The sequence below is a fragment of the Puntigrus tetrazona genome, chromosome 4 (assembly GCF_018831695.1).
Source record: "Puntigrus tetrazona isolate hp1 chromosome 4, ASM1883169v1, whole genome shotgun sequence".
In the NCBI taxonomy this organism is placed as follows: Eukaryota; Metazoa; Chordata; class Actinopteri; order Cypriniformes; family Cyprinidae; genus Puntigrus; species Puntigrus tetrazona.
This window is the reverse complement of record NC_056702.1, coordinates 3,676,500-3,701,557: the sequence shown is the minus strand read 5'-3', so window position 1 is coordinate 3,701,557 and position 25,058 is coordinate 3,676,500. Positions and strand designations below refer to the sequence as shown.

At 39.4% G+C, this 25,058-nt stretch overlaps 1 protein-coding gene across 1 annotated transcript; it reads right to left on the bottom strand.

The window, feature by feature from the left end:
- Positions 1 to 343: 343 nt before the first annotated feature.
- On the bottom strand, positions 344 to 23,313 carry adipor2 (adiponectin receptor 2). The gene is made up of 8 exons (XM_043236806.1): positions 23,169 to 23,313; positions 16,247 to 16,528; positions 5,657 to 5,809; positions 3,687 to 3,858; positions 2,837 to 3,023; positions 1,988 to 2,175; positions 1,701 to 1,894; positions 344 to 1,612 (listed from the first exon to the last, which is right to left on the bottom strand). Exons 2-8 carry the CDS (start codon positions 16,292 to 16,294, stop codon positions 1,484 to 1,486), a joined length of 1,071 nt encoding a protein of 356 aa, XP_043092741.1. The 5' UTR covers positions 16,295 to 16,528; positions 23,169 to 23,313; the 3' UTR covers positions 344 to 1,483.
- Positions 23,314 to 25,058: the final 1,745 nt, after the last annotated feature.

Here is a 25,058-nt window from a genome sequence, read left to right as displayed (position 1 = left end):
GTGAATAATTACTAATCTCGCACCCAGACCATGTTGACTGTACCGAGTGGCAGTTCTGAAAGGTAGCTGCTATCATGAAACTAATGTAAAAGGTGATAGACTTCTACTAAATAAACCTCTAGACCTTTAAAGAATGGTTCACACAAAAATAAATTTTGCCATCATTTACTCACCCTCAAGTAGTTCCATACCTGTAGGAATTTCTTTGTTCTGCCAAACAGAGAAAGACATTTAAAGCTTTTTGGGTCTCCGTTGACTTCAATGGAACTACTCGAGGGTTAGCAAATGACAGAAGTTTCATTTTTGCTCAGTAGGAAGTAAAGAAAAACAAACCACAACGGTCAGCGGTTTAATTTTTTAATTTGTTTATTTTAAAATTAAAATAAATATCAATGCATGTAAAAATCTCTGAGAAAACAAACATTGCTCATGTTTAAATGTGGAATATTACAGCTTGTAGGACAAGCTGTATGTTTCCCACTCCTTAATAAATTATGTCACATACAGATGGTGAACACAGAACATTACACAACAGATGTATCCTTGCACTGCTCGAGTATGATTTTGTGTACTTTGAAACAGCAAGTCTTTCATCAATTCATTTTTTTTCCAAACCAGGTTGAGTCAACATTCACAAAGATGAATAAAACGAGAACAGAGAGAGAGAAATAATCATAAAGATGGGAAACCGGCCTTCTGCGTGGGAAGAAACAGCACTGAGAGCGATATGAAGGCCTGCGGAGTACGTGAGCGCTGAATCCTGGCGGCTCCGTCGTGTGCAGGGCGTCCCACCGGCCTACAGGTGCGTTTTTAGCTCTTAACAGCTGTGCTTAGGATAACAGAACACCGAGGCTTCTGGTTGGCCGCTTCCGACTCGAGGCCTCACGGCTCTCTTTCCCCACATTCTCTCTTTCACCTTCGTTAAACCATATAATGATATAATGATGTGTTTTTTTTAAAAACATTTTATAACTTTATTTTCGTACAAATCTATATAACCCAAATTTTAGAAATCTTATTTACATGAAAAAAGTTTAAAATGGCTAACTGCCCACCCCAAGAAACGGTCACACGTTTGCATTTTTTAAAATGTTTTTGCTCGCTTTTTTTTTTTTTTTTTTTTTTTTTGACGCTTTTTCTCGTACAAAGAAAAAACAGCGATAGACCATCAAACGGCAATAGACCAAGCCAAAAAAGCTCTTCTTTCTTAATGTATGATCTTAGGAAACACAAACTGCCATCCTCAACCTGCGTCCACCTCATCCCATGATGCATTTTATTTAAGGGGGCAAAACAGAGAACAAACCCAAAACGGAAAGAGAAAAATAATACGAAAAATAATAAAGGTGGGTATCTTTGTCGTTCAGTGCTGTCCTCTTAGGTTTACCCCTCATGGGCAAGGAGGAACACTTGTTGGCGGCAAAGGTAAGAGGAACGTCGTCTCCCTCTAGTGGTGCGTTTCAAGCACCGCAGGACACAGGGCTCACGCCCCACCCTCCTCCGCACAGCCTCCGCCAGCTGTGTAACGAAACTCCTGCAGGTTGGACACACCGTGGAAGTGCACGAAAGCACCTGCTACCACCAGGATATGGAACAGCTGATGGGAGTGGAACTGCAAAGTAATGACAAGGTACGGATTAGGCTTGAAATGTAATGAGAGGCTAGCGCTAGGGTGTATGAATTCCAGGACGTGGACTCACCCAGATGTCACACTTTCCAGGGAAGAATCTTTCTGGGATGCGCGCGGCGTACAGGCAGGCTCCGGTGATGTACAGGACGGCCATGAGGAACAGCCAGCCCATCTGACCCATGGTCGTGGCCTTCAGGAAGCCCTCGGTGATCATAAAGTGCAGCGTGGGAACGACTCCACTGAGGCCCAGACCCACAAACACACCTGAGACACAGAAGACAGGACAGGTGCTCATTTAACCGATTTAACTCATTGCACTGTTACATGGGTTTTACACAGAGCGTGACGGTGTCTTACCAGCCCTAACTCCACGGTACTGTGGCGTGGCAAAGAAATCACACTGTGAGACGGTGATGGCAGCAATCCCCAGGATACACACCACTATCAGGTATATAAAACAGGGCTGAGGGGAGCAGTAGAAAGAGTAATACAGCCACGGTACAAAACTGCCCATGATCAGGAACGCAATGCCCGAGTAGTCTAACCTGTGATGGAAAGCAATGAGAGAAAAGAGCTTATAAAAAAACACATGAGACAAATAATTGAATGATTAAAAAATGTAATCATTTTAAATAACTAAATTTAATGACTTAAAATAAAAAGTATGATGTATTAATTTAAAATATATTCATTAAAATGTACTTAATTAAAAAATGTAAATAACAATAAGAAATATATATTAGCAGTAGTTTTACTACTCAATCTTGTTTAATGTTTACATATAAATTACCTTTAAAATAAATATTAACATGATTTCCATTAACCATTATGCCATAAAGTGACCCTAGTGCATTAATATTAAAATACATAATCTTCTAATAAAGTGTCAAAGTTAAAGTTGGTAATATTGTCCACCTTTACTTTGCAATGTGAAAGTAAGACATTTTCTGTGAATGTGCGAGAATCATTAGGCACTTAATAATATAAATAACTCGAGGAACAACAAAGTGTAGTAAACTATTTGCACTATAAACCAGTGTGTGTATAATTACAATAATACATTAAAATAATAAGAAACTCCAGTTAACAACATTAAGCGGCATAAACTGTTTTATACAGCTAAAAACAACTGGAAGTCTTTCATATTGAAGTTTCAAATGGCCATGCCACTCTACCTATAAAATTACACACACACACACAGCTTACTTTGAGAAAACACGGGAGACCCCTTCTGAGTGGCAGTAGACTGTGTGAAAGACCCAGGAGAAGGACAGGCAGAGTATGGCTCCTAGGAAGAACGCACCGATGACAATCTTCTCCTGGAACGGGGCCACAAACGACATATTGGGCCTGAACATGTACACAATGCCCAGACAGAGAAAGAACAGGCAGCCTGTAGACACGAGGGAAATACTGGTTATTTATGTGCGTTAGCCTTAAATCTCAACACCCATAAAAATGCTGATCATCGTTTAAAAACTTATACACAGGCCCCTGCTCTCTACGGGTCAATCGAATAAATCAATAAATGTACAAAGAGTAAAATCGAATTTAAACTGAACCGAAAGCGTATCTGAAAGCTTAGCGGTTAAAAGCAGATCGACATCAAACATCTGTTTTATCTATAATGGCGCAGTCACAAAGGTGCAGCGGATCAATAGCTGCACATTACGATCTCAGCTCCTGATAAATACCATTACCTACACCCACAGTCCATTATTGCTTAGCATGACCTTACACCAGCATCTACATTCAGTGTCATGATCAAGTGTCTCCACTAGGTGGCACTACAGCATGCAAAAAATAAACTTACTGCTCGGATGTATTTGTTTCCATTTTATTCAAATGTAATATTTATATTTTACTATATACGTGTGTATTTCTATTTATGATATATTTTTATGATGTATATAATATATAAAATACATTAAATGATTGTTTACACGCGGGAGTACACTTTATTTAAAGTGTATTTATATTGTAATATTTTATTTAACTCTACAGGTGGAAAAAAAATAAGCACACTTTATATGTTTTGTGTACAAGTGTGTTTTACCTAGAAGATGTGTCCAAATGTTGCCCGTTTCTGTATGGATTCTGAAGATGCTCTTGAAACAAGCTCTGAAGGAGGGCATAGGAGGCCGGTGACCGTGCAAAAGGAAATCATTATCCTTCAGCCAATCGGGGAGGACATCATGTGGAATGACACGCCATCTGCCCTCCCACATCTAAGGCGCAAAATGAAAAGAACACCGTAAGATCTCAGAAGCAACCCTGCAGTTTTAAAAAGATGACATATCTGGTCACTCTTTGACATATCATTATGCCAAGCTCAGGTCAGCATTACTAGTTGGCATGAGAAAAGCCCTCTCATTTGACTTCAGAAAGTAATTACACGGTCCATCCGTGTATGTGAGAGAAGCGGAGAGGAAGAGATAAGTATTACAGTAATTATGAGTTAAGGCAAAAAATTACACATACAGAGAGCCAGAAATAATTCTAAGGCTCAAAACATGAGTATGTGAGGGCAAAGCTTGTGTATTATTGCATGTACAAGCATACACTGCACTTTCAGCACAAGTCAACTAATGTCAAGGTTGAGCAAGAAGCTGTGAATCCAGCAAAGCAAGCTGAAATTTACAGCAAGCCACCTAAATAAAAACAAGTGCAGTTGAAGAAACTAGTTACATGTCTGCAGTGAATGGCTTTACTTGTATTATTGTGATGTTTCATCAGCTGTTTAGATTCAGACTCTTACGCACACAGTTTCATATGCACAACTGTCTATAACAATAATATTTTATATACCGTAAATTCTGGACTATAAGCCGCTACTGTTTTGAACCATGCGGCTCATACAAAAGTGCGGCTATTCTGCAGATTTTTTAACCGGAATTAGAATCAAAACTAAGACAAAATAAATGCAAAGAAGAATACGCTAGTTCCTCTTTAGCAGATATAAGTGGGTAGAAGCGGATAGAAGGACGACAAATTACCAATCCTGTCAAACTCTATCTTTTCAAATCCTCACCCCTTCATCATGGAACCCACACGAAGAAGTTCATATGATGCGGCTTGTTTATTTTTTTATTTTTAAAAAATAGTGGATGCGGTTTATATGCAGGTGCGCTTTATAGTCCAGAATTTACGGTAGATAGTATCTGGATGTTTTTTTTCCCGTAGGTGGTTTTTTTTTAAAACTAGGTTGTCTGGCTGTGGTACTGCTGCTGGGAGGAAGCTTTGCCGTTTCTCTGCAGCATTCAGTCAAATCACACTGATGAAAACCACTTCCGTGTAATCATACCAGTCACAGGCGTGACCACAGGATTACACCTAGAAGTACAGCACACGCAGTGAATACAGCCGAGGGCATGCCGTGTCTGCTGAGAAAACAGCTCCTAGCTCCGTGTGGATCTGGACAGACTTTTAAATAAATAAAGCAAATGAAACTAGGTCAGGTTGTTTGATCGACTCCACGACGTGCCTTTCGGTCATCTGTCAGGATGTGTGTTTTAAAGTCTTCCTTTCGAGATTCTGTACCTGAGTGCTGATAGTGAATGGCACTGATTGGATCTTGCAGCGCGTTTGCTCTTCGACACAGAGAGCTTTGGCTTCTTCCCCAGAGGGGGACAGAGGAGAGGAAGGAAAGAGCCATTAAAGCAGAAGGGGCTCAAAAAGCAAACTAAAATCGAGCTGGTTTATAAGGTTTAGCACTGCAGCACATGTTACAAAGGACGGCTTTCAGTTCCAGTTCCTGTTCCTGTTCCTTCGCATATGGCAGACTCTCAATACAAGATTGAGATGAGAGGCTGCTGGAGCCAGGAGATGGGCGTCTGTTTTGGCAGGCATGTTTTCCGCATTGGTGGACTGTGGCAGCTGTGAGCACTTGGCTCGAGTCAGGTGTGTCATGTGCTTTATCCCACCGCATGATCCTCGACATAAACTCGGTGATAATGCACGTCTGTGTTTCCAGAGCTGCCAGATAAGTGTGTGTGTGTGTGTGTGTGAGATGAGCTAGAGTCTGACCTTGTGCACAAACTCCTCCATCCTCTCCATGGCATGGTGTGCCTGTAGCAGGAGGCCTTCATCAGAGCTCTTGTCTTCTTCCTCATCGTCTTCCTCTTCTCTTTCTGTCGTTTTCTCCTCCTTCTCATGTACCACCCTCCTCACAAAGAGACACTGAAAACAAACACACAGCTGTCAGGTTTCAGCATATTCTAGCACAGTATACATATTTTTCATTTCATTTATGGATTTTATTGTTTGTAAAATCTATATCTGAGCTTGATAAATATATACAAGTTTATTATTTTATGTTTATTAAATTATGAAAAAGGTAAAGATGCATCTCTAAAAACACTGAGGGCAATTTAAAAAATATATATTTAAAGAACAAAAAAGAAAATAAATATGTAAATTCTATGGACGACTAGTCAACCAACCTGACCCAAACACCCAGTCTACCAGGACATCACAAACTCCCAGCCCATATAAGGTCATTCAAGCACTCTCTAGCACACACACTCAATTTAATTAATACTGCATTGATTGGTATGACCTTGCTTATGGCATGTTCTCAGCGCTTTGTGTGTTGGAAGCAAAGCCCTGCTGACTTGCTCCAATTTATCTCTTTGCGCGCAGCGTGTGCTTATACCAACAATCAGTTCTGTGTGTGTGTGTTTGGGGGGGGCATAAAGACCGCCCCCCAAGAGGCTTTTATATGTTCATCTATCAAACATATAAATGTTGAACACACCAGGGTGCGTGTGCAAACATCACTAACACAAACTAGCTATCGCTATCTCTCAGCGTACCGCCACTGCTCAGATGTATAAACACACACGGGCTTTCCCCAAGCAGCCTGCATTGAATACATATCAAGTCGGCGTTGCCTTGTAGCAAAATGCTGGACAAACATATAAAGATGGAGGGACAAAGGGTTACAGAGGGTGAAAGTGTGTGAAAGTGTGAGGTGTTTAGTAGTACAGGTTAATGAGCCTCTCTTAAGCAGATCAGACTTGGCCAGTGGGACAATCAGTGTCTTGGTAATCAGTGTTGACATGGCATTAGCGTGGTACTAATGCCCTACCGGCTTTGAGGATAGCCCCCTCCTGTTTCCTCAGGCTGTTACTGAGAAAAACACACACACAGCTGGAGGGTGTCCTCAACAGAATAAGGTACGACCGGAGCGGAGGCATGAATGCTGGTGACCTTGAAGGCCCTGAGCTTCTAGTGGACAGCCAGCAGGGGTCCTACTGCAGCGTGTTCAGTGGCATTCTGACAATGTAACACACACACAGACGTCAGAAGATGAGATTCAACCGCGAACGCATCTGAAGCACATTTCTCTTACTCTGTAATTAGGTGCAGCCAGTCAATAAAAATCAGAAACAGACGCTTGCGTTCTTGCACCTACTTTTTGCTTCAGCCTGGAAGCGCTTTAAGGCAGGTCCATAAATAGACACGCTTCAGTGGTTTCTAAACTTATTCAGCCTTGAGTTTAGCTATGCAACATCACCAGATTAGCAGAAAGACGAACTACATTTTTGCATCAAATAAAGGCAATTCTTCACACGGGCATTGTAAAATGGATGAATGGAAATAGCATAAAAATAACATTAATATTTGTAACACTAATAGATTGTTCATTTCATATTGTCAAAATGATTTTCTTTTTTTTTACACATTTAAAATAATATTTAAACAATATTAATAATAAAACAGCATTAAATAAACTCAATTTAACTATAAAAATGTATTAATTGCATATTTCTTTTTTCCACCGGTATCGCAAACATAATCAGTTTAGAATTGGTTTAAAGTAAAGAAATAAATAGGCTAGCAACTGTTATTGTTAAACAGTAATTGACTACAAATTCACCATTAAAGAGATGAGAACATCCCTATAATATTATATATTATAAATCTATGCCAGGCAGACAATTAAATCAGGCACAAAAAAATTTTTAAATAATTAAAATTTTACTTAGAATTATTTTTAACCATGAAAAACAATGTCTGGACATCAGCAGATGCTACAAATCCAATGTGTGTGTAGTTGAAGGGTTATGTTCCTGATAATGTCCTTCTGAGTGTGACTGAGATGAACAAGGCATTGTGCAATTCAGTGAAAGACTCCCGAGAGTCCTAAATATATTTTCACCTGACAAACTATCCATCTAACAAGCAAAATCTGGGACACTTCCATGAGCAGAGAGGTCACGGGTAAAAGGCCGAGCAGCACAGTGTGTCTGTCTTGTCAACAAGAGATGCCAAGCAGGACCAGAACTGGATCTATAATGCATGAATAACCTACTTCTGATGCCTGCCAGCAAGACGGCGCACTGTAAGACTGACTGTGTTTGGTTTGCTCTCATTACAAGAGTATGTGTGCATATTAAATGTGTGCCGTCTGCTAGTTTCACCCTAATGCTGAGATTTTCAAGGGTGCCATCCATAGCTCTGACAAAATGTATCACCCGTGCTTTCCGGTGAATGTGTGTTTGTATGTTTGGGGTACCCTGTTGGGGTACTTCATGCCTAAAAAGGGCCTCATATAGCGCTCTCGCTGGACTTAAAAAGTCTACAAAGAAACAGATGAGACATGAATCTTGTACACACTTCGAAAGCAAGCATTTATGCGAGTTTGTCAGCAGACTCAAACTGCTGTTGTGAGCACATGCTGTAGTTAATTTCGCAGTCTGAGAGAACAGGGTGTGAAATGACACGAATCTCTTAGCAATGGTTCAATCTTAGCTCACCAAAGGAATACTCAAACACACCCTAAAACAATCCCAAACAAGCACCTGACAAAAGACATGTGCAAAGAGTCATGCAACAGGTCTCTCACTCTCTTAGACCTGTAACGTAGGAAATGGCACCTAAATTAAATTTGTCATCAGAAATGCAACCAGTTTTAGATTTTCATTAGGTTTTGTCAGCCGGTACAAATATATAATGAAAGGTTCCATGTAAATAAAATGGAAAGTATAAAAAAAATATTAAATAATAATGCTAAAATTATCATCATTTATTAAAACCAATATTTTTCATGTGCATCCAAGATCTAAATAAATAAAATTAATTTAAAAAGATTTTTTATACAAAATTTCCATTTAAAAATGTGCATTATGATATATATATATAGTTACTGTGATCTAAAATGAGTCATGCTGTAATGTAAGATTTTGGTCACACCACACCGCCCTTAATCCCGGAGTAATTGAGACGTGCAGTGTTATGCTCACTGCTTGCAGTGATTGGTTGGATGTAATGACCCTCTCTAGAGATCATCAAGAGCCATAATCACTTTCCTGCCAGCAAGAGAGGGAAAAAAAAAACTGTTTGCTTGTTCACCAGGGACACAGCTGGGACAACTTGTATAGATCTGTGTAAAGAAAAAAAAAGAGAATAAATACAGAAAAAGCACTAGGTCTACACCTCATAAAACAACCATGTAGGTTTATTATGGGGCCTGATGGGAAAACTTAAAACACCAGCACTTCAATGCCACATTGCAGTCCAGTGCACTTGAACTGTTCAGTATGTTTGCCCGAGCCTAACAGACATGCAGACTGTCTGATTTGCTGGGTTTAGCATGACTCAGCTGTAATACCCCCGCCACCTGCTACCTAATAACACTGCCAGCATCTTAAAAGCTTTGTTTAAGTGTTGTTTTTCCTTCACTGGTCAGAAAAAAAAAAAAAAAAGAGAGAGAGAGAGACCACATATGGAGAAAATAAAGCGTCACGTATGGTCAAGATGCATCAGTGGCCGCAGTTGCTGAATGCATGCAATAAGCTTTAGAGGTCAGGGAAGGTTATGTAGCAAACTTTTATTCAAGGTCTCTTGGGCCGAAACGCTTACAAATTAGTTTCAAGCCTCTCTGATTTCCACAGTAAGTTCTAAAGTATTTTGGATGCCCTAATTCAAAATAATTAACAATCGGTTTTCATTACATGACTAATGAATTATTGGGGAAAGTAACTTTTAAAAGTACTGCATTACAGTGCAGTGTTATTTTTTGTTACTTCTTTTTTTTTTTTTTTTTTTTTTTAAATAATGTGCAAGGTGCATTAATGCTACTTGCACATTAGTTTTGTCAGATATTTTATTGCAAATGTAAAAACGATGTGCTACTTTTTTAAAAAAAAAAAGTTAATATGACTTGTGTTGCTTAAATGCGTTACCCCCAACACAGCTGTTCAGTAGACGAAGTGTTAAACTTATTGAACAGACAACTTCAAGACTGTGTCAACCTTATATATAAATACAGAATAGGGAGGAACGCGGGATTTCTTTGCGGGCTCTCTGGCAGCTCTGGGGTCTCGTGTGAGATTAGCTAGTGGACAGCAGGTCATATTGTATTCCTGTACAAGTTTAGAAGTCAGATTAGGCCCAGATCATATGTGAGCTACTTTACAGAGAAGGGCTTGGTTTAAGTTTTGTACTTCAATACACCACAAAGTATTAGCTTCAGAACCGCTGTAATGATGGATTTTTTAACATCAAAAGGTTCTACTTTGGACTCAGTAAGACAGCGTTTTCTAACCAGCTTCAATAATCACAAGTTATACTGTGCTCACTGAAAGCAAAATACTGCCAAAATTCACAGCTAGACGTAATAAATCTGATGTTTAACAGCAGCACGAAGGTTATAGTAAAAGCAGGATGAAAGGAAAAACAATTGTTTAACAAAACATGTCACAGTTGCAGCTATTTTTGACAAAAGCCGGAAGATATGCTATTAGCTGTTTGGTGCTTTATCACATCAGGCCTGATGAGAACAAAGTGTAAAGGTTCCAGTGAAGGTATGTTCCATCATTAAATGACCTCATTAAGTCAGTGCGAATAGTTAAAATGGTACCCACTTGATCTTCAACAGACAGCCGTGTGAAGACAGTCAAAATATTTACACCGAGCATGCTGGCACCTCATCACTGGCAATATAAAAATAATTTAGCACATACGCATGGCACTCCAAGGTGACTTTGAAAGACCTTATAAGACATTTTGAGAGAGAGAGAGAGAGAGAGAGAGCGGAGCACGTGTCGTTGACAAACAACAGAAGCCGATGTTTGGCAACGTAGCACGGGTTTGATAGGGATAGGAGTCTGTGCATTTCAGTTCCTGGAATGCTGGGAACATCCTGTTGCTAGCCCCTGGAAGGGCACAGTCTCAGTGGGAGGGTCACGTGTCTCATTTAATACAGCTCAGGGGCTACAACACCTATGTATCTCAGAAACAGAACTTTTTTTTTTTTTTTTTTTTTACACATCTAAAATTCATTTAATCCCCCTCTTTTTCCAGGAATGGGTGAAACACATTTCTGTGTGGTAACTTTAAGAGCAAAAGAAAAAAAAATATGGCAAAGATATTGTTTCCCTTAGTCAAAATGACTTTTTTCCTTTCGTGAATATGTGGTTAACCAGGGAAAAAAAAAAATTACGTTACATCACTGCTTATCGACAAAAGAGATGAGACAAAATACAGATACTTGGGTACAAGTAGGAATACCATTTATAAAATGTTTGTTTTTAAAAAATGTTGACGCAGTTGTATTTTGAAATATTTGAACTAATTAGGGCTGTAACAGTTATTTTGGTATTCACGTAATCTGCCGATTATGCTGATTTTTAGTAACAAACAACTTAGTAACTTTAGTATGACTAATTATAAGGCAGTAATAACTCTCAAATGAAATATCAAAACCAAATAATTACACGGTTTTATTGAACACTTAAAATACATAATGTAATATACCTATACATAATATGAACAAAAATGAAAAACTGAAGCAGATAATGCACTATAACAAATACCTGAGGAAAAAGGACCAAAGACCTGGTGACATTTCACTTTATAGCGTGATTAAACAACGTTTAAACCCATATCGTTTTTATATCTGGCCACATGCAAACTCGATTTACAATAAATGGCATATATTAAATGGATTATGTATTCTCCTGTGTTGGCAAAGGTTTATAAATGATTTACGCTGCAAATCTAGTGAGATAATACACACAGTTCTCCCTGATGAAAGTTAAGCCATTTAAACTCACAGCATACGAAGAGGAGGAGTTTAGCCCCTTTCACACACACACACAGTCTTTACTGGTAAATTACCGGCAAGTTTACACACTAAGAGATAATGTTTGAACAGCGACAGGATCTTTTAAAAAACTCCTGATAAATTTGTTCTGGCAATCATATTGATCTCATGGAGATGACACGATTACTCCGAGCTGCTTACAAAGCTCCACTGCTTTTTAATTAATTCTTCCATACAAATATGGGCTATATGAAGATGCGCTTGTCCATTCATCAGTGTTTATAAGAGCACAAATTCTGTTTAGTAGTGTTCGTTTGGCTGTGAGTGAAGCTGTGCTCCTCTCATACCATTGGTAAGTGAACTCATTGACTCCCCCAATGTGGAAAATGTGTGTGTGTGTGTAAATACTGAGATGTATCCCACTTTGTATATTAACATCATTAACAGTAATTTAATTGCACATTTTTTCCTCAGTAAATGTAACCGATTGGTTATTAAATTAAGTAACACTGTTGCATGTAACTATTTAACTCCCAACAATGATCTTGGAATATTTCAATATTAAGTAGTATTTTAAAATGTAATTAAACTGAAAGGGAAAGAAAAGAGCAGCATTTATTTGAAACCGAAATCTTTTGTTATATCTTAAATGACTTCTGTCCTTTTTGATCAACTTATTGTTGAATAAAAGCATCAATTGTTTTACAAAAATATCTTTTTGGCCCTTGTAGTGTAGTGAAAGTCTCCTGATACAGTATTACCGTATCTCAGCAATGATAACATGTCTAGGGTTGAAGGTCAGTCATGATCAGCAGATCTGGACGAGGAGTAAAATCGACGGATAGGATTGCGAGTGCACTCCAGGACCTGCTATTGCGCAACTGTCTGAGAAGTTCCTAGAATCTAAAGCAATGCGTTTCGTTTATTTGCCTGCCTGTAGAGAACCACATTGCTTACAGCCTAAAACACAGATTTGTCCTGCAAAACAACATATTTGTCCTTGGATCACTGAGAGCAGAATGCAATCCAGCTAAGCAGGTTTGGCCAGCGCTATTAGTCACTGATAACAATCATTTAAGGCTCGCATAAAAATACATCACATGACAGTGTGGAAAGAAAAACAACAAAAGCTTGTTTTCATTTTCATACCTTCTTAAATGCTATACATGGATAACCTTTGCTAGAGTGAGATTGTCTTGATATACACTTCCTGGATATTCACACAACTTGTGCCATCGGTGCTCTCAGGTTACTGTAACAAGCACCACTTAGAAGGAAACCCCTTATGGGAGCAAGACTGTCCAGGGAGACACTGTCCCAGAGGACTAATTTTCCACCACCTCTCTCTTTGCTCACTAGGAATCCTACTGTTAGTGGCCATTCTGTCTCCCTGCTCTCCTTGCCGGTCCATTAGGGTCACATGGACACAGAGTCGGCGGACCCAAGGCCATCCATTTTTCTTAATCTCCTTCCTTTCACCGATCTCCAGTCCTCTCATTTCCATCATAAACATCACATGTTCGGCACAGTGGAGGCACAGTTTCTTGCTCAATCAGGAACTGACCTTTATACAGACTAACCCCAGCGCCTGCCTTACCGCATGCATGTGACGCTGACGCATTTACTCAAACTCTAGCTTCATGTGCACACAGACACACAACTTAAAAGACAGATTTTTCTACTGAATCCCCCAAGGGACAGGAGGCTGGAATAATAATGCTCTTCATCCAAAAATATCTTCTTTCCTGAGTTCCAGAAAGACAAACATGGGAATGGATCAAACTAATCACAAGGGCACTGCTCGATAAGAAATACAAGAAACTGTTAAGGAACTCAACAGTTTGGGAAGATCGATAATGCAGACTTTAATTTCCAGCACCCCTCTGGTTTGACAACACGTTAATGGTAAAATCAAATGCGTCACTGAATAGGAAGAAAAACGAGAAATACCATAGAAATACCACAAACTGGAAAGCACCAGGGAAAGTTATGACTGTGCGGTGAGACTGAGCTATCAGAGATTTACATCTGAAGAGTTAAAATGTTTAGTCCACCAGATGGCCGAGTTCACACTCTGGCAAGAGGTCACACATGACATCATCCCATATGAGTGATTAGACTGACGGATGTTCAACTTCACCCCCTTTATTAAGGGGAAAAAATAGCTTAAGTCTTCCAATCAAGTATCCAGAATCAAGTAGTTCCTGGTTAATATTTGACCTTGTGGAGCAGATAGATCTCCAGTCTTCCTGCTGTTGCCATACAAAAACCAATCATCTAACTAGACTGTTGCCATAGCGCCAAGGCAGAGCTGCAGATTGGAGGAAAACAATCGGTTACCTTCGGAAAACCAAAGAGCATAAAGCAAACAGATGAAATGCACACTCTCTCATTAAGATCATCAGCACCTGGAGATCAATTTCTCAAACAACCCATACACTGCAACTTCACTTGAGCCTTAAATATGAGAGAAACATCCATTGTAGCACCTTTATGCCTCACACGAAAGCAGGTGTGTTTACTAGTAGTTTTGTGACCTATAACCCAGTTTACAGGTGAATTTGTACTAGTGTAGTGAGCTTTAGAGCATGCTTTGATAAGTGGAAGAGACAGGCTGCATTCCATGTTAAAAGCAACATTATTTTAACAGCGAGTCAAGATATAAAGCATAAAGGAAGATAGAGAAAAGAAAAACAAACAAACAAAAAAAAAAACACTGGGACTGGTCACACAAGATACATTCTAGAAAACAGCGAGATGAACCAGACTACAAACAGGCGCATTTATACACATATTAATTGCTGTTTGTGTATTTGTTTGTTTTTTAACCTACTTGAGTCATTTTCATAAAGAAAAAAAAGAACATTTGGATAAACCCGATTTAAAACCTTTAAATGAGTACCAACAGAATGAAGTACATTTCTCAGAGGAGTAGAAATATTACAATAAATTAATTTTTAAATATGCTTATCCCACCACCAGAACTGGTTTTGCTCATTTTTACACTGACCAATACAAAAAATGGATTGTGAAAATGCATCCTCTGTGAATGACTAGGACATATTCAAAAAAAAAAAAAAAAAAAACACATGCTAATTTTATGTACAAAGCTGTTCTGTGAACCAGGACAATTATGGCATGCTCAAGAGAAAATAGTTGATTTTTATTTTCCAGGTATGCTCACATGCCACAATCTCTCCTGTGTATCGATAGGCACATGATCCAATTAAACACTCATTCAATTTAAAACAGATTCCTAAATGGACACAAACTCAACCACGTCCACCAGAAACATGATGCAAAATAAACAAAGAAGAGTGTCGATTACTGTGTCCTGAGAACTGTTAAAATTTTATCAGCTTGGCCTTGTTGTTAACCCAAAAAGCCAGTGGGGCATCTGCTCTGGAGATGGTATAGTTTTACACCTGCCCTGTCTGACCGCACCACACCTCGGCAGCCAACCACCACGTGGCTCACAATGCCTGACACAAATATTGCCCGACTCCGATTACACAATACACAACCATTGTGTGCATTTGTGTTGGAGGCATGCAAATAACAGACGCGGACAGCTCATGCAAACACAAAGAGTCTCCTCTTTAAACCTCCAAACAGCTAACTGCATATCAGTGTAACATGCAGCTGATGCAGAGACTTGAATAAGAAGTATTCAAATCCGGGCATGTAATACAAACAAAGCGATATCAAACCAAATGAATAGGAAAATATCACGACCCACAGATAAGACAATCTGGATTGCTCCATAGATCCTTTGAAAACCTTTTGAGCCCATACAGACTCCTCTGAGACTATAATGCTTTCTCTGTCTATATTAACTTTGATAAGTAATTATAGCTCACAAAAACAAATAACGCATAGGTACGTGATCCCCTATACACCACACCTCGAATGAAGAATCTGCTGGTCTCTGGGGCAATAATGGAGTACAGATGCAAATTAGAGTGTGTGCACTCACTGTAAAGCATCCATTAATAGTTCATTAGCTTTTATAAACAGTCCACTGAGTTCTCAAGTGAGGGCACTTATCTTATTGAGTGAGAATTATTTATAAGCAACCAGTTTAAGATACTTATAATAATATTATTATAAGTAAATAATAATAATAATATACATATGAAAGCAGGTTTCTGTGTCCTTTGCTATAGACAAGGATGATTTATGGTTTATACACTTAAATTAAACATGAAATCTGATCTGCTGAGGCTTTGTGAGGGCCTGTGACGCATAATCAAATTAATTTCTAATGTGCTAAATTGCTATAAACCATTAAAACGGTTAGTAAAAAGTAACTATTACTTGTCAGAGGACTGTGCTATTATCATCAAATTTTTTTGATTTGGTTAATGGAGCTTCATGTACTACCTCTAACCTTTTGTGTTATTATGCCCGGCTACCATAAAAAAAAAAAAAACAGGAGTGGTGGTTGACCAATACGTCTTACGTCAATCCCAATATCTAAAGAGCAGGATGGTTGATCAAGTCTGATAAAAGCTAGCCAGTAACTCATTAATAAATAGCAATGGCCTCTGTGGTTCTGCACTCACCCCATTGTGTGCGGGGCCGTCCGATCTGTGGTCTGCACTGGCACTCATGGTGTCTTGGCCGCTTGAGGTGGATGTGTGGGTTGGGTCAGGAGTGTCACTGGTGGTACAGACTCTGTGTCTCAGGACAAAGGCGGCGCCCTCGTCCTCCCTCACCTCCCCCCCGTCCAGCTTGCTTCCTGTTGCTGCTGCTCTTTCTTAATGCTACTAGACCACACTGAGGGCGCTCGACTCCAAAACTGTCCTCCGTGGATTCACAGCAGAACGCGAGACTCGCTGATGGACCTGGTAAAACAAGACATAACATTTAATATAATAGACTGCAAAAGATATAATAATAATAATAATAATCTTACAAAAACCTAATTTAAGAACGACAACCTACTTAATAATGCATTTACTATGTTTTCTTAATTAGCACAATAGGTTGCCCATTTACTTTTGCTTATGGGGTTAGATGGGAGTAAAATACATGTGACTGCAACGAGTGAGGAGTTATACAAGACTGCTCAATGGGCTTTCTATGAACAGAGTAAGTAGAACTCAATAAAACTACAGAGAAGTTCATAAATCCTATTTCACAATAGGTTTTGAAATAAGTGATGTTGCCTATTAGTTGTGGGTCAAAAACCATATGCGCAATAACTGACACAGCCTTAATCCAAGCTAAAAATCCAATACTTTCATCCTTACTGCTGCAATCAGATGTTGCAACCCCCGCGGCCCTGCCAGGGCACTCACACCACACAAGGGCACTTGAGTTAAAACCGGTCACCTGAGGTACAGTGACGCTAAATATCTCAAGTCATGCAAAGCTAATCTGGTGCCCAATGCTTCAGCATTAAACGATAAAAAGGAGCATGTTTTGAGAAGGCTAATCAAGATATCTTAGCAATCTGCCTCCAAATACTGACGAAACACAGATCAGTCTGGTTATTGTGCCACATCTATAGCATTTGACCGATAACTGAAATCAGCTCTTTCCTTCAAACGCTCTCTGCCAGCCTGAAGTGCGTTTAATTTGAGTTGGTATCAGCTGCGAGCCTTGAGCAGTCTGCCAAGCTCACAGAAGCGAGAGGCTTCACAGCCACAGCTGTGAAACTGACAGCTTCCGTCTGCTTAGAGTTTCACTCCTTTTGTAAATGAAAAGTATGGCAACAGCTGTGTGTTCACAAGCCAGGAAATCAGATTGAGCTAGAAACTCTAATTGCACTGTGGTCTGTGTCCAGTTTGGCAAAAAAAAAACGAGACAATGCCCTCTTCTCAAGTTCAGTATTCTCTTATGTCACAAACCGTTTTGGTATCATGTGACACACTGGAGTGTGAAACCGACCCCTCTTGCTTCCTTGGACTGTAGTGCAGGACTGTTGTGCCCGAGGAGAAAACTGATACAAACAGTTTCAATGTCTTTATACATCCATCCAACCGTCCCTTCAGAGGGTGGGGAGGAGTCAACAAGTCATTATCGGTTAATTATCAGGTCATTCATTATGTTCACTTAATAAATGGCTGCTCAAAGGGTCTGGCGTCGCTTAACTTCCACATGAGTGTCATATTCGTATGCTAACCTACAGCTGTCGAGTCTTGCCTTGCACAAAAGTTGTGTTTTTTGATGTTACAAATAGTTTAAACAGTCAGAGCAACACAGAATATTTCTCAGATAAAAGTGCAGTGCTAATGTTGATATTTCATTCTTGCTTTTTTAATTATTTTTTGTTTTTTAAATGGTAAACCATAAAAAAAAAAAACCTGTTTCTAACAGGTGTTTTCAAATACATCTTCACTCACCCAGTCCTCAAATAACAGACTACGCAGTGAATAAGTGAATGTGTCAGCGTCAATAGAGTAGCTTATGTTCTCATGCACTTTGTAAGCAACTTTGTACAGCATGGCATTACGTTTTCTTGATAGACATGAGCAGTTGTTTTTGTAGGAGTCTCTTAGCATCATGTGGACACGTACATCTACACTATCATCGATCAACAGAAATACGCCAGATATTGATTACACAATCCGGACAAACATATCTGATTTTAAAAATTATATTGCAGAAAGATCAAGCAGACTGCATTTTTGCGCAGTGTGAACTAATTCAACAAAGTGTCTAGTAATTCAGGCTTTAAACACACTTGTACAGATATCGGGGACAATCTATTCATGAACAAAATACACTTCCAAAGAAGCAGGTAGTCAATTTCCATTGTGTAGCTCAGACGTTTTCTGCAGAAACGAAACTGAGAAAGAAATAAATCAATTGAGACACCAGCTAGCAAAAGTGCTTACCAGGGAGTACAGGAAAGCAGGAGGAAAAAAACAGAAAGAAATGACATTTGAAATTGATTTTCCTCTGCCACTCAAACAGCTGACCAACTGCCAGCTGACTTTTTCTGTGCTTTCAGCTCTAAATTGTCACAGCTCGAGAATTTGTCAGCAATTCCATATCCGCAAAGACAAGTTTCATTCTCAAAGGATGGCAGTCTTCACGCTGTGCGTTAGCACTGCAAGAACTGTCAAAGAACACCTAAGAGAGTGTCGCTGATCTTTGAAACCACACTTAAAACTACATCGCTCTCTCTCTACAGCTCCATACACTGTCACTTAGATCCGGTGCACCTTCTCCAGAACCTGAAAAGCCATACATCCACGCTCTCTGACTGCTGGAAAACTCTCCAGAAACGGGAAGAACGCTTTTCATGGGACTAACTGCAAAATGAGGAACAGCAATCAGAGCAAGTGAGACTAGAATAGTAAGCCGTGTGTCACGGTCTCCCTGTCCATGGAACAAAGCCCACTTGACCCTGGATGTTCTTCACAGCATCAGCCGCTGCTCAAGAGTGGGCATGAAGGAAATGAGTCACTATTACGCTGTGAGGGGAGAGATTGAGACAGATACATATGCAAAAACGCAGTCTACACTACACCTACAGATGGACAAATAAACAAACTGCAAGACATGATGATGCATGCTATACCGTCACGTGTGATGACTAAATTGGTCCGAGAAATGCTAGCATTACGCTAGACAAGTGAAAAGCTATACAGGATCCACCTCTCGGTTTACAGAAGGTTGAGAACCAAATTCAGTAGAAGTAGAAGTGGTGATTCATGGAATTGTAACACAGCTTTTACGTTTTGGCAGGAGATGAACCTCAGGAATGCCACAGATCTTTGCAAACTCAACGAATCAAGTATAAGATGATAACATGCATGTGACTCAGATTGTGTGTAGTGACTGCTTGAGAATTTCATTTATGCTAATAATATATCACACACACACACACACTTGAGCCACAAGATATAAATTTGACATAACAGTCCAAATAAACTTAAGTCTTCACACTGTATGCAATTAAGTATTAGGCATACCTTAAAATAACCTAAAATTATGGTCACTGCACTCAAAGAGCTATTTTAATTTATTACATTAGTTCTAGGAACTTTAGTTAAATTTAGTTATATTAAAATATAATACAAAATGTAATTAAAACAAAAAATAAAACATTAATATTTTAATATGCAAATAAATAATATTTAATATTACTAAATACAAAATAAACGATTCAGTGAAAAAAAAAAAGCTAAGAATTACGGTTTCACGATACCTAATAATTCATTGACAGTGGGGAGCCCAATTCAGATTTTTCCAAAAACAAGCAAGAGACGACAAAAACAAATCTTCGTGATTTTCTACCCATTTCCTTTATTTTGTTTGGCTTCCCTCCGCAGCGGTATTCAAAGTGGCCCCAGTGGTGCTAACTAACATGTCCTACACATCTGCAACATTTGATTTTCCGGTGGATTACTGATTGAAGGAAAAATGTCTAAAACAAAACAAGTGAGGGAATGGAGAAACCCAAACAAAAGCAGTTGTTGGAGCCAGTCGTTGGGTGTGTGTGTGTGTCATGTGACTGAGTGAGAGAGTGAGAAAAGGGGTTAGAGGTGCCTTTGTGTGCCATTTGTCGGTCATGAGACCAGAGCTGACCACCAGCGCAGCACTGAACTTCTGTCAGAGAGGAAGAGGCCCTTTGTGAGAGAAACAAAGAGGAAAACCCAACTACTAACCTATATATTAAAAAAAAATTACATAAATCCGTGTTTTAAAATAAATTCACTGTATCCTCAACCTCTCCGATGCTAGAAATCAGATATTTTTGATTTCAGCCAAGATTCTGTCGTGCATCACTACTTGACACTGAATAATAGTAACTACAAGTAATGATGCAGAAACAGATTAACCTGTCCTTCACACCTCACCGTGTGCCACGGACGTACCAGACTGTCAAATGCTTCATTCGCTTTCACAGAGGCCCAACTCATGTGCAAACCAGTGTGACCAAGGTCAAACGGGGTGTTTCGCCTAAACCTCCAATTCACCATAGTGGACTAACAAAACCGCTGGTGTCAGAATGAATAGACTAAGGCAAAATGACATGGATTACTGAGCAGCTTTCCAGTATGTTATCTACACAAACAGGATGAGCCAGAGTGGAGACGGTCGTCTTGGCAACGTCATCCCACCTTGTTCAGATTACGGGAAGTGAGGAATGACATGCTGATGTGCCTCACAGCACATCGCTTTTTTGGTTTTAGACACAGTATGTGCCCTCATACCCACCACAGGCCAAACCAAATCAATGAAGATTTTCAGGAGTGGAGTGGCTCCCTTGACATTTAAGAGATGTTTGCTTTGTCGATCAATGGCACACAAAACAGCCTCTCTGATAAGGTGCCTTTTTTCCACTGCAGAAGCCCACAACTACTGCTGACACCATAATAGAGATGGACCGATAATCGGTTTGACTGACATTAACAGTTTTCTCTTAATAGGTCCTTGGTTCTTTAATATCAGGTCTAGCTATAAACTGCAAAACAAAAACAAAGAGCACAAAATGCACCACCAAATAACTGATGTTTCACACGCAAAGTACCTTAATGTATTTGGGATTCGTTTTATGCATACATTTATGAAACACTACAAAAAAACAAATACCATACCTCTACATTCTGTCTAGATGGCTGCAACTGACTACAATTCGGTTTCAGAACATCTTCAATTGAAGCAATACGGTCCAATGAAAGGACTGTAAAAGACTGCCTGTCACTTTCTTGACGTACAGACAGGCAAAGTCAATTTGAAATGGCAAGTGTTTGTTCTAAGACGCTTACCTGATGGCAGGCAGCTTTGACAAGCACAGGCTCTATTTATAGCCATGAGACACTGTACAGGGTCCCTCGCCAACAACCAAAAGAAGCTAATGCACTTTTTCGTAGTAGAGATCAACTACAGATTATATTTAGTATTCATCCCGTGTATGTGAGAGGGTCTGTCAGTTATTTGGAAGTACTGGCTTGGGGCAAGACTTCTGTCCCATGATAGCCAATTTATTTCAAGATGACTAGCTGTCCTGGAACATATATCCAAAAGGCTTCACCTTGCTACAAAAAACACAGAGTTAGGAAGACAGCATTAAAAATAACATGCTGCCTGCTAGTTGCAACAGTAGTGATCAACTGATATAGCTTTATGTAATAAAGATTCCTCTAAAAAGGTTTCATAAGCAAAAAATTAATTTTGCTTTTTGATACAGTAATAACCGTATGCCTTAGTCTATCAAAGCAATAAAAACAAGGTTTTTTTTAAATCACAGTTGCTTCATAAAAAAAAGTTTTTAGGCTGTTGAATTGTAAGAAATGTCTCACTTTAAAAAAAAAAAAAAAAAAAAAAAGTAATTCTACAAACAAAGAGTTACTAAATAATAATAATAAAATAAAAAAGAAAGAAAGAAACTGGTTGAGTTTATCAAATATTAATGTCTATCTCTAGCAACCATATGACCGGACAGCAATATGACATTGAAGTGGATCTGAAATAATGAAGGGGACTGAGCGAATTCATCCTCACAAAAATGTAGAAGAACCTTGTGTACTCGTGACAGGGAAAAGAAAACTAGGTCATAAATGCCTGTGGTTATGACAAGTCAATAAGATCAACAGCAAGCTGTCAAACACTTTCACACTTTTGGCGATTAGCACGGACGTCAACTGGAATGCTTACTATTTTTTCCCCACTGCCACTATAGTAAAAAACACCTATAATGTCTATCGCTTGACCTTCACCACTTCAATCCTGTTACTTAAAGGCCTGCTCATCCAGAAATTACACTTCCATTAAAATGTACTCATCCTCACCTTGTTCCAAACTTTCTGTCTTCCTTAAAAAATATAAAAGGAGATGTTAGGGGAGATGACAGCATCAGTCACCTTTCGCTTTCTTTGTGTTAGGGATGAAGAATAACTCAAAGTGATTGGTGACTGAGGTTATCGTCCTGCCTGTCGTCTCTTTTTGTGTTTTTAGGAAGATAAACTCGTACGGGTTTGCAACAACATGTGGGTTAGTGAAGGATGCCAGAATGTTTTTTTCATTTGGGTGAACTGTTCCTTTAAATCGAAGCGGCTTTGTTCACAACCCAAACAAAAACAAGCCTCTTTTACTGTCGTGAACCTCGGAGAGAACTCTTAACGGGCATGAAAACTTGGAAAAATACAAGTCAAGAGCATGAAAACTCCGAACAAAAGCCCCATCAGTGCACACACTCACCTCTCAGAGACTGACACAAACAAGTCTGAAAGTGACTAATGCAAAGGGTTTAGACCGCGTACTTTTCTTTCTGCCGACTCACATCATTCTTCGGAAGATTTAAGACGCCTCTATGATAATATACCGATATGTTATATCGTTTAAAATCAAATTCCCGTTAGGACAAAAAGCTGGAAAACAACAGACGGACCGTTCCAGGCAGCGTAGCAACGGCAGCTAGTCAGCTAGCAATACTGACACAAACAACTTCATTAGCGCGGAAATACAGTCAGAAACACCCTAAAATGTGCTCCAGCGACTACACGGGGGTGTCGTGTTTTAGCTCACCTGTCTGCGTAAGCGGCGAGCGGTTGTCCTTCAAGCGTGTGTTTTTGTCGGAGTGGCGCTGCGGATCCAGCGGACTGACTGACTGACTGACTCGACCTGGCTGGATTTTCTCGATATCCTTGCGTTTCAGTGTGACGCCCCTCGCGTGAGGGCAGAGTGGCCAGTCAGAATGCACGGCTGAGGTCACGTGACAGAGTTTCGGGATGACTCGTTTGACGGGATTTGTAGTCCGCGCGTGACTTGTTTGTTTGTGGGTTTCATGTTTTCTTTCATGTTTTTTTGTTGTTGTTGTTTCTTTTTGTTCACCGTCACTGTGTATATTTGTATGAAATGTCGTTTAAAATTTTAATCATTTATACACTACAAAACCATAAGGACATTGTCATATAAGGATGCAACCAAATATTGATAAGACTGAGAGGGAGACAAATGTAAAACGTTTACAAACCTGTCTTTAAAAAAACCATGTTGATCGACTGCTATTGTAAATACCAAGGAAGACTCTTGTGAGGCCCCCAATGTCTATAATGTTAACAACCCTGCTGTCATGGGTCTGTGATGATTTGAAGGCTACGATTTTGTGCAATCACAGATTCGAATATTTACATTAGAAAGCAGGGATATGCAGTGACATCCCTCCATGTCAGTTATTCAGATATGATATCAGCTTTAGTTGTGCAATGTTGGAAAGTAGCCTGCTTCGTTCACCAATGATGTAATCTATAGCAAAGGTTATAGAGAAAATGTACTATGATCTTTCTTGGGAAATTATACCTCGGCTTTGACCATTATCACTAATCATGACTATGTGGGTGAGCATATAGGTTACTGCAGTACACCACATTTTATGCCAACAATAAAAATGTTTTTGCATTTGCATTAAATTTTGCATTATTTCGAGGTCGCACTTTTCAGGAAATCTAAAGTTTGCATTTATTTAGCAACACTCGAACCGAACTGTTACTGATAGCATAAACAGAAAAATATAAGCACTGGATTCAATAGTGGACTTTGTCTATATGCGGTTAAGTGGTGTTTTGGCCTATATGAGCTTTTTGGAGATGAGGTCAGGTCATGGTTTATCATTTGACCATACAGACCCAATGAGAAACTGAACAAGTGGAACATAAGCCTCTGTGTTCAAGCTGATAATCACCCAAATGAAAAATAAAGCACTCACCTATTTCCAAAACAGATGTTAAAGGAGGACATGCAGGCCGATCTGCACCTGTCAATACTTTCTGTGCCTGGTATTGAGCCAGGGTCGCTGGAAACACTCCCAACCTGCGTGCGGTTCACACAGTACACGCAGTTCGTGCCAGTGTCTTCTAATTGCATAACAAAACCAGTCGGCTGATCTACTAATAATGACAAATGGTAGCACTGAAACTAGTCCGGGCCGGTGAAAAAGAGGTGTGAACCAAGAAACTGGAATTTGAATTGAGATGTTGGTGTTTGGTTAGCTTTAGAGAAAAGCTGGTGCCGCCCCACCCTGTGACTTCTCCAGAAATCACAACTTGATCCGCACAGACCTTTCAGGTTAGAGGCCATATTGGAAATGAGGCAGTGATGGATAGACTTAAAGAGTCTTTTAAACAGGCACACTCTGTATAAGGGTCCTAGATCACATAATATTCACAATAACTGGTATGTTGTTAAACGGCAGTCCACATGCACTTTTATCCATCACAGCCTCATTTTCCTGTCAATATGAAATATGGTGTACCCTCGCTAACTAATCACACGATCACTGCCTGTATAAAAAAATGTTTAGTGTAAGTGTAAAGGTTACATTATGTTTAGTTTACAACACAGATAATGTATGATACCAAAAATGCTTGACCATATCAGTTGAATGGATAATATGAGCAGCGCGTATAACTTCATGCA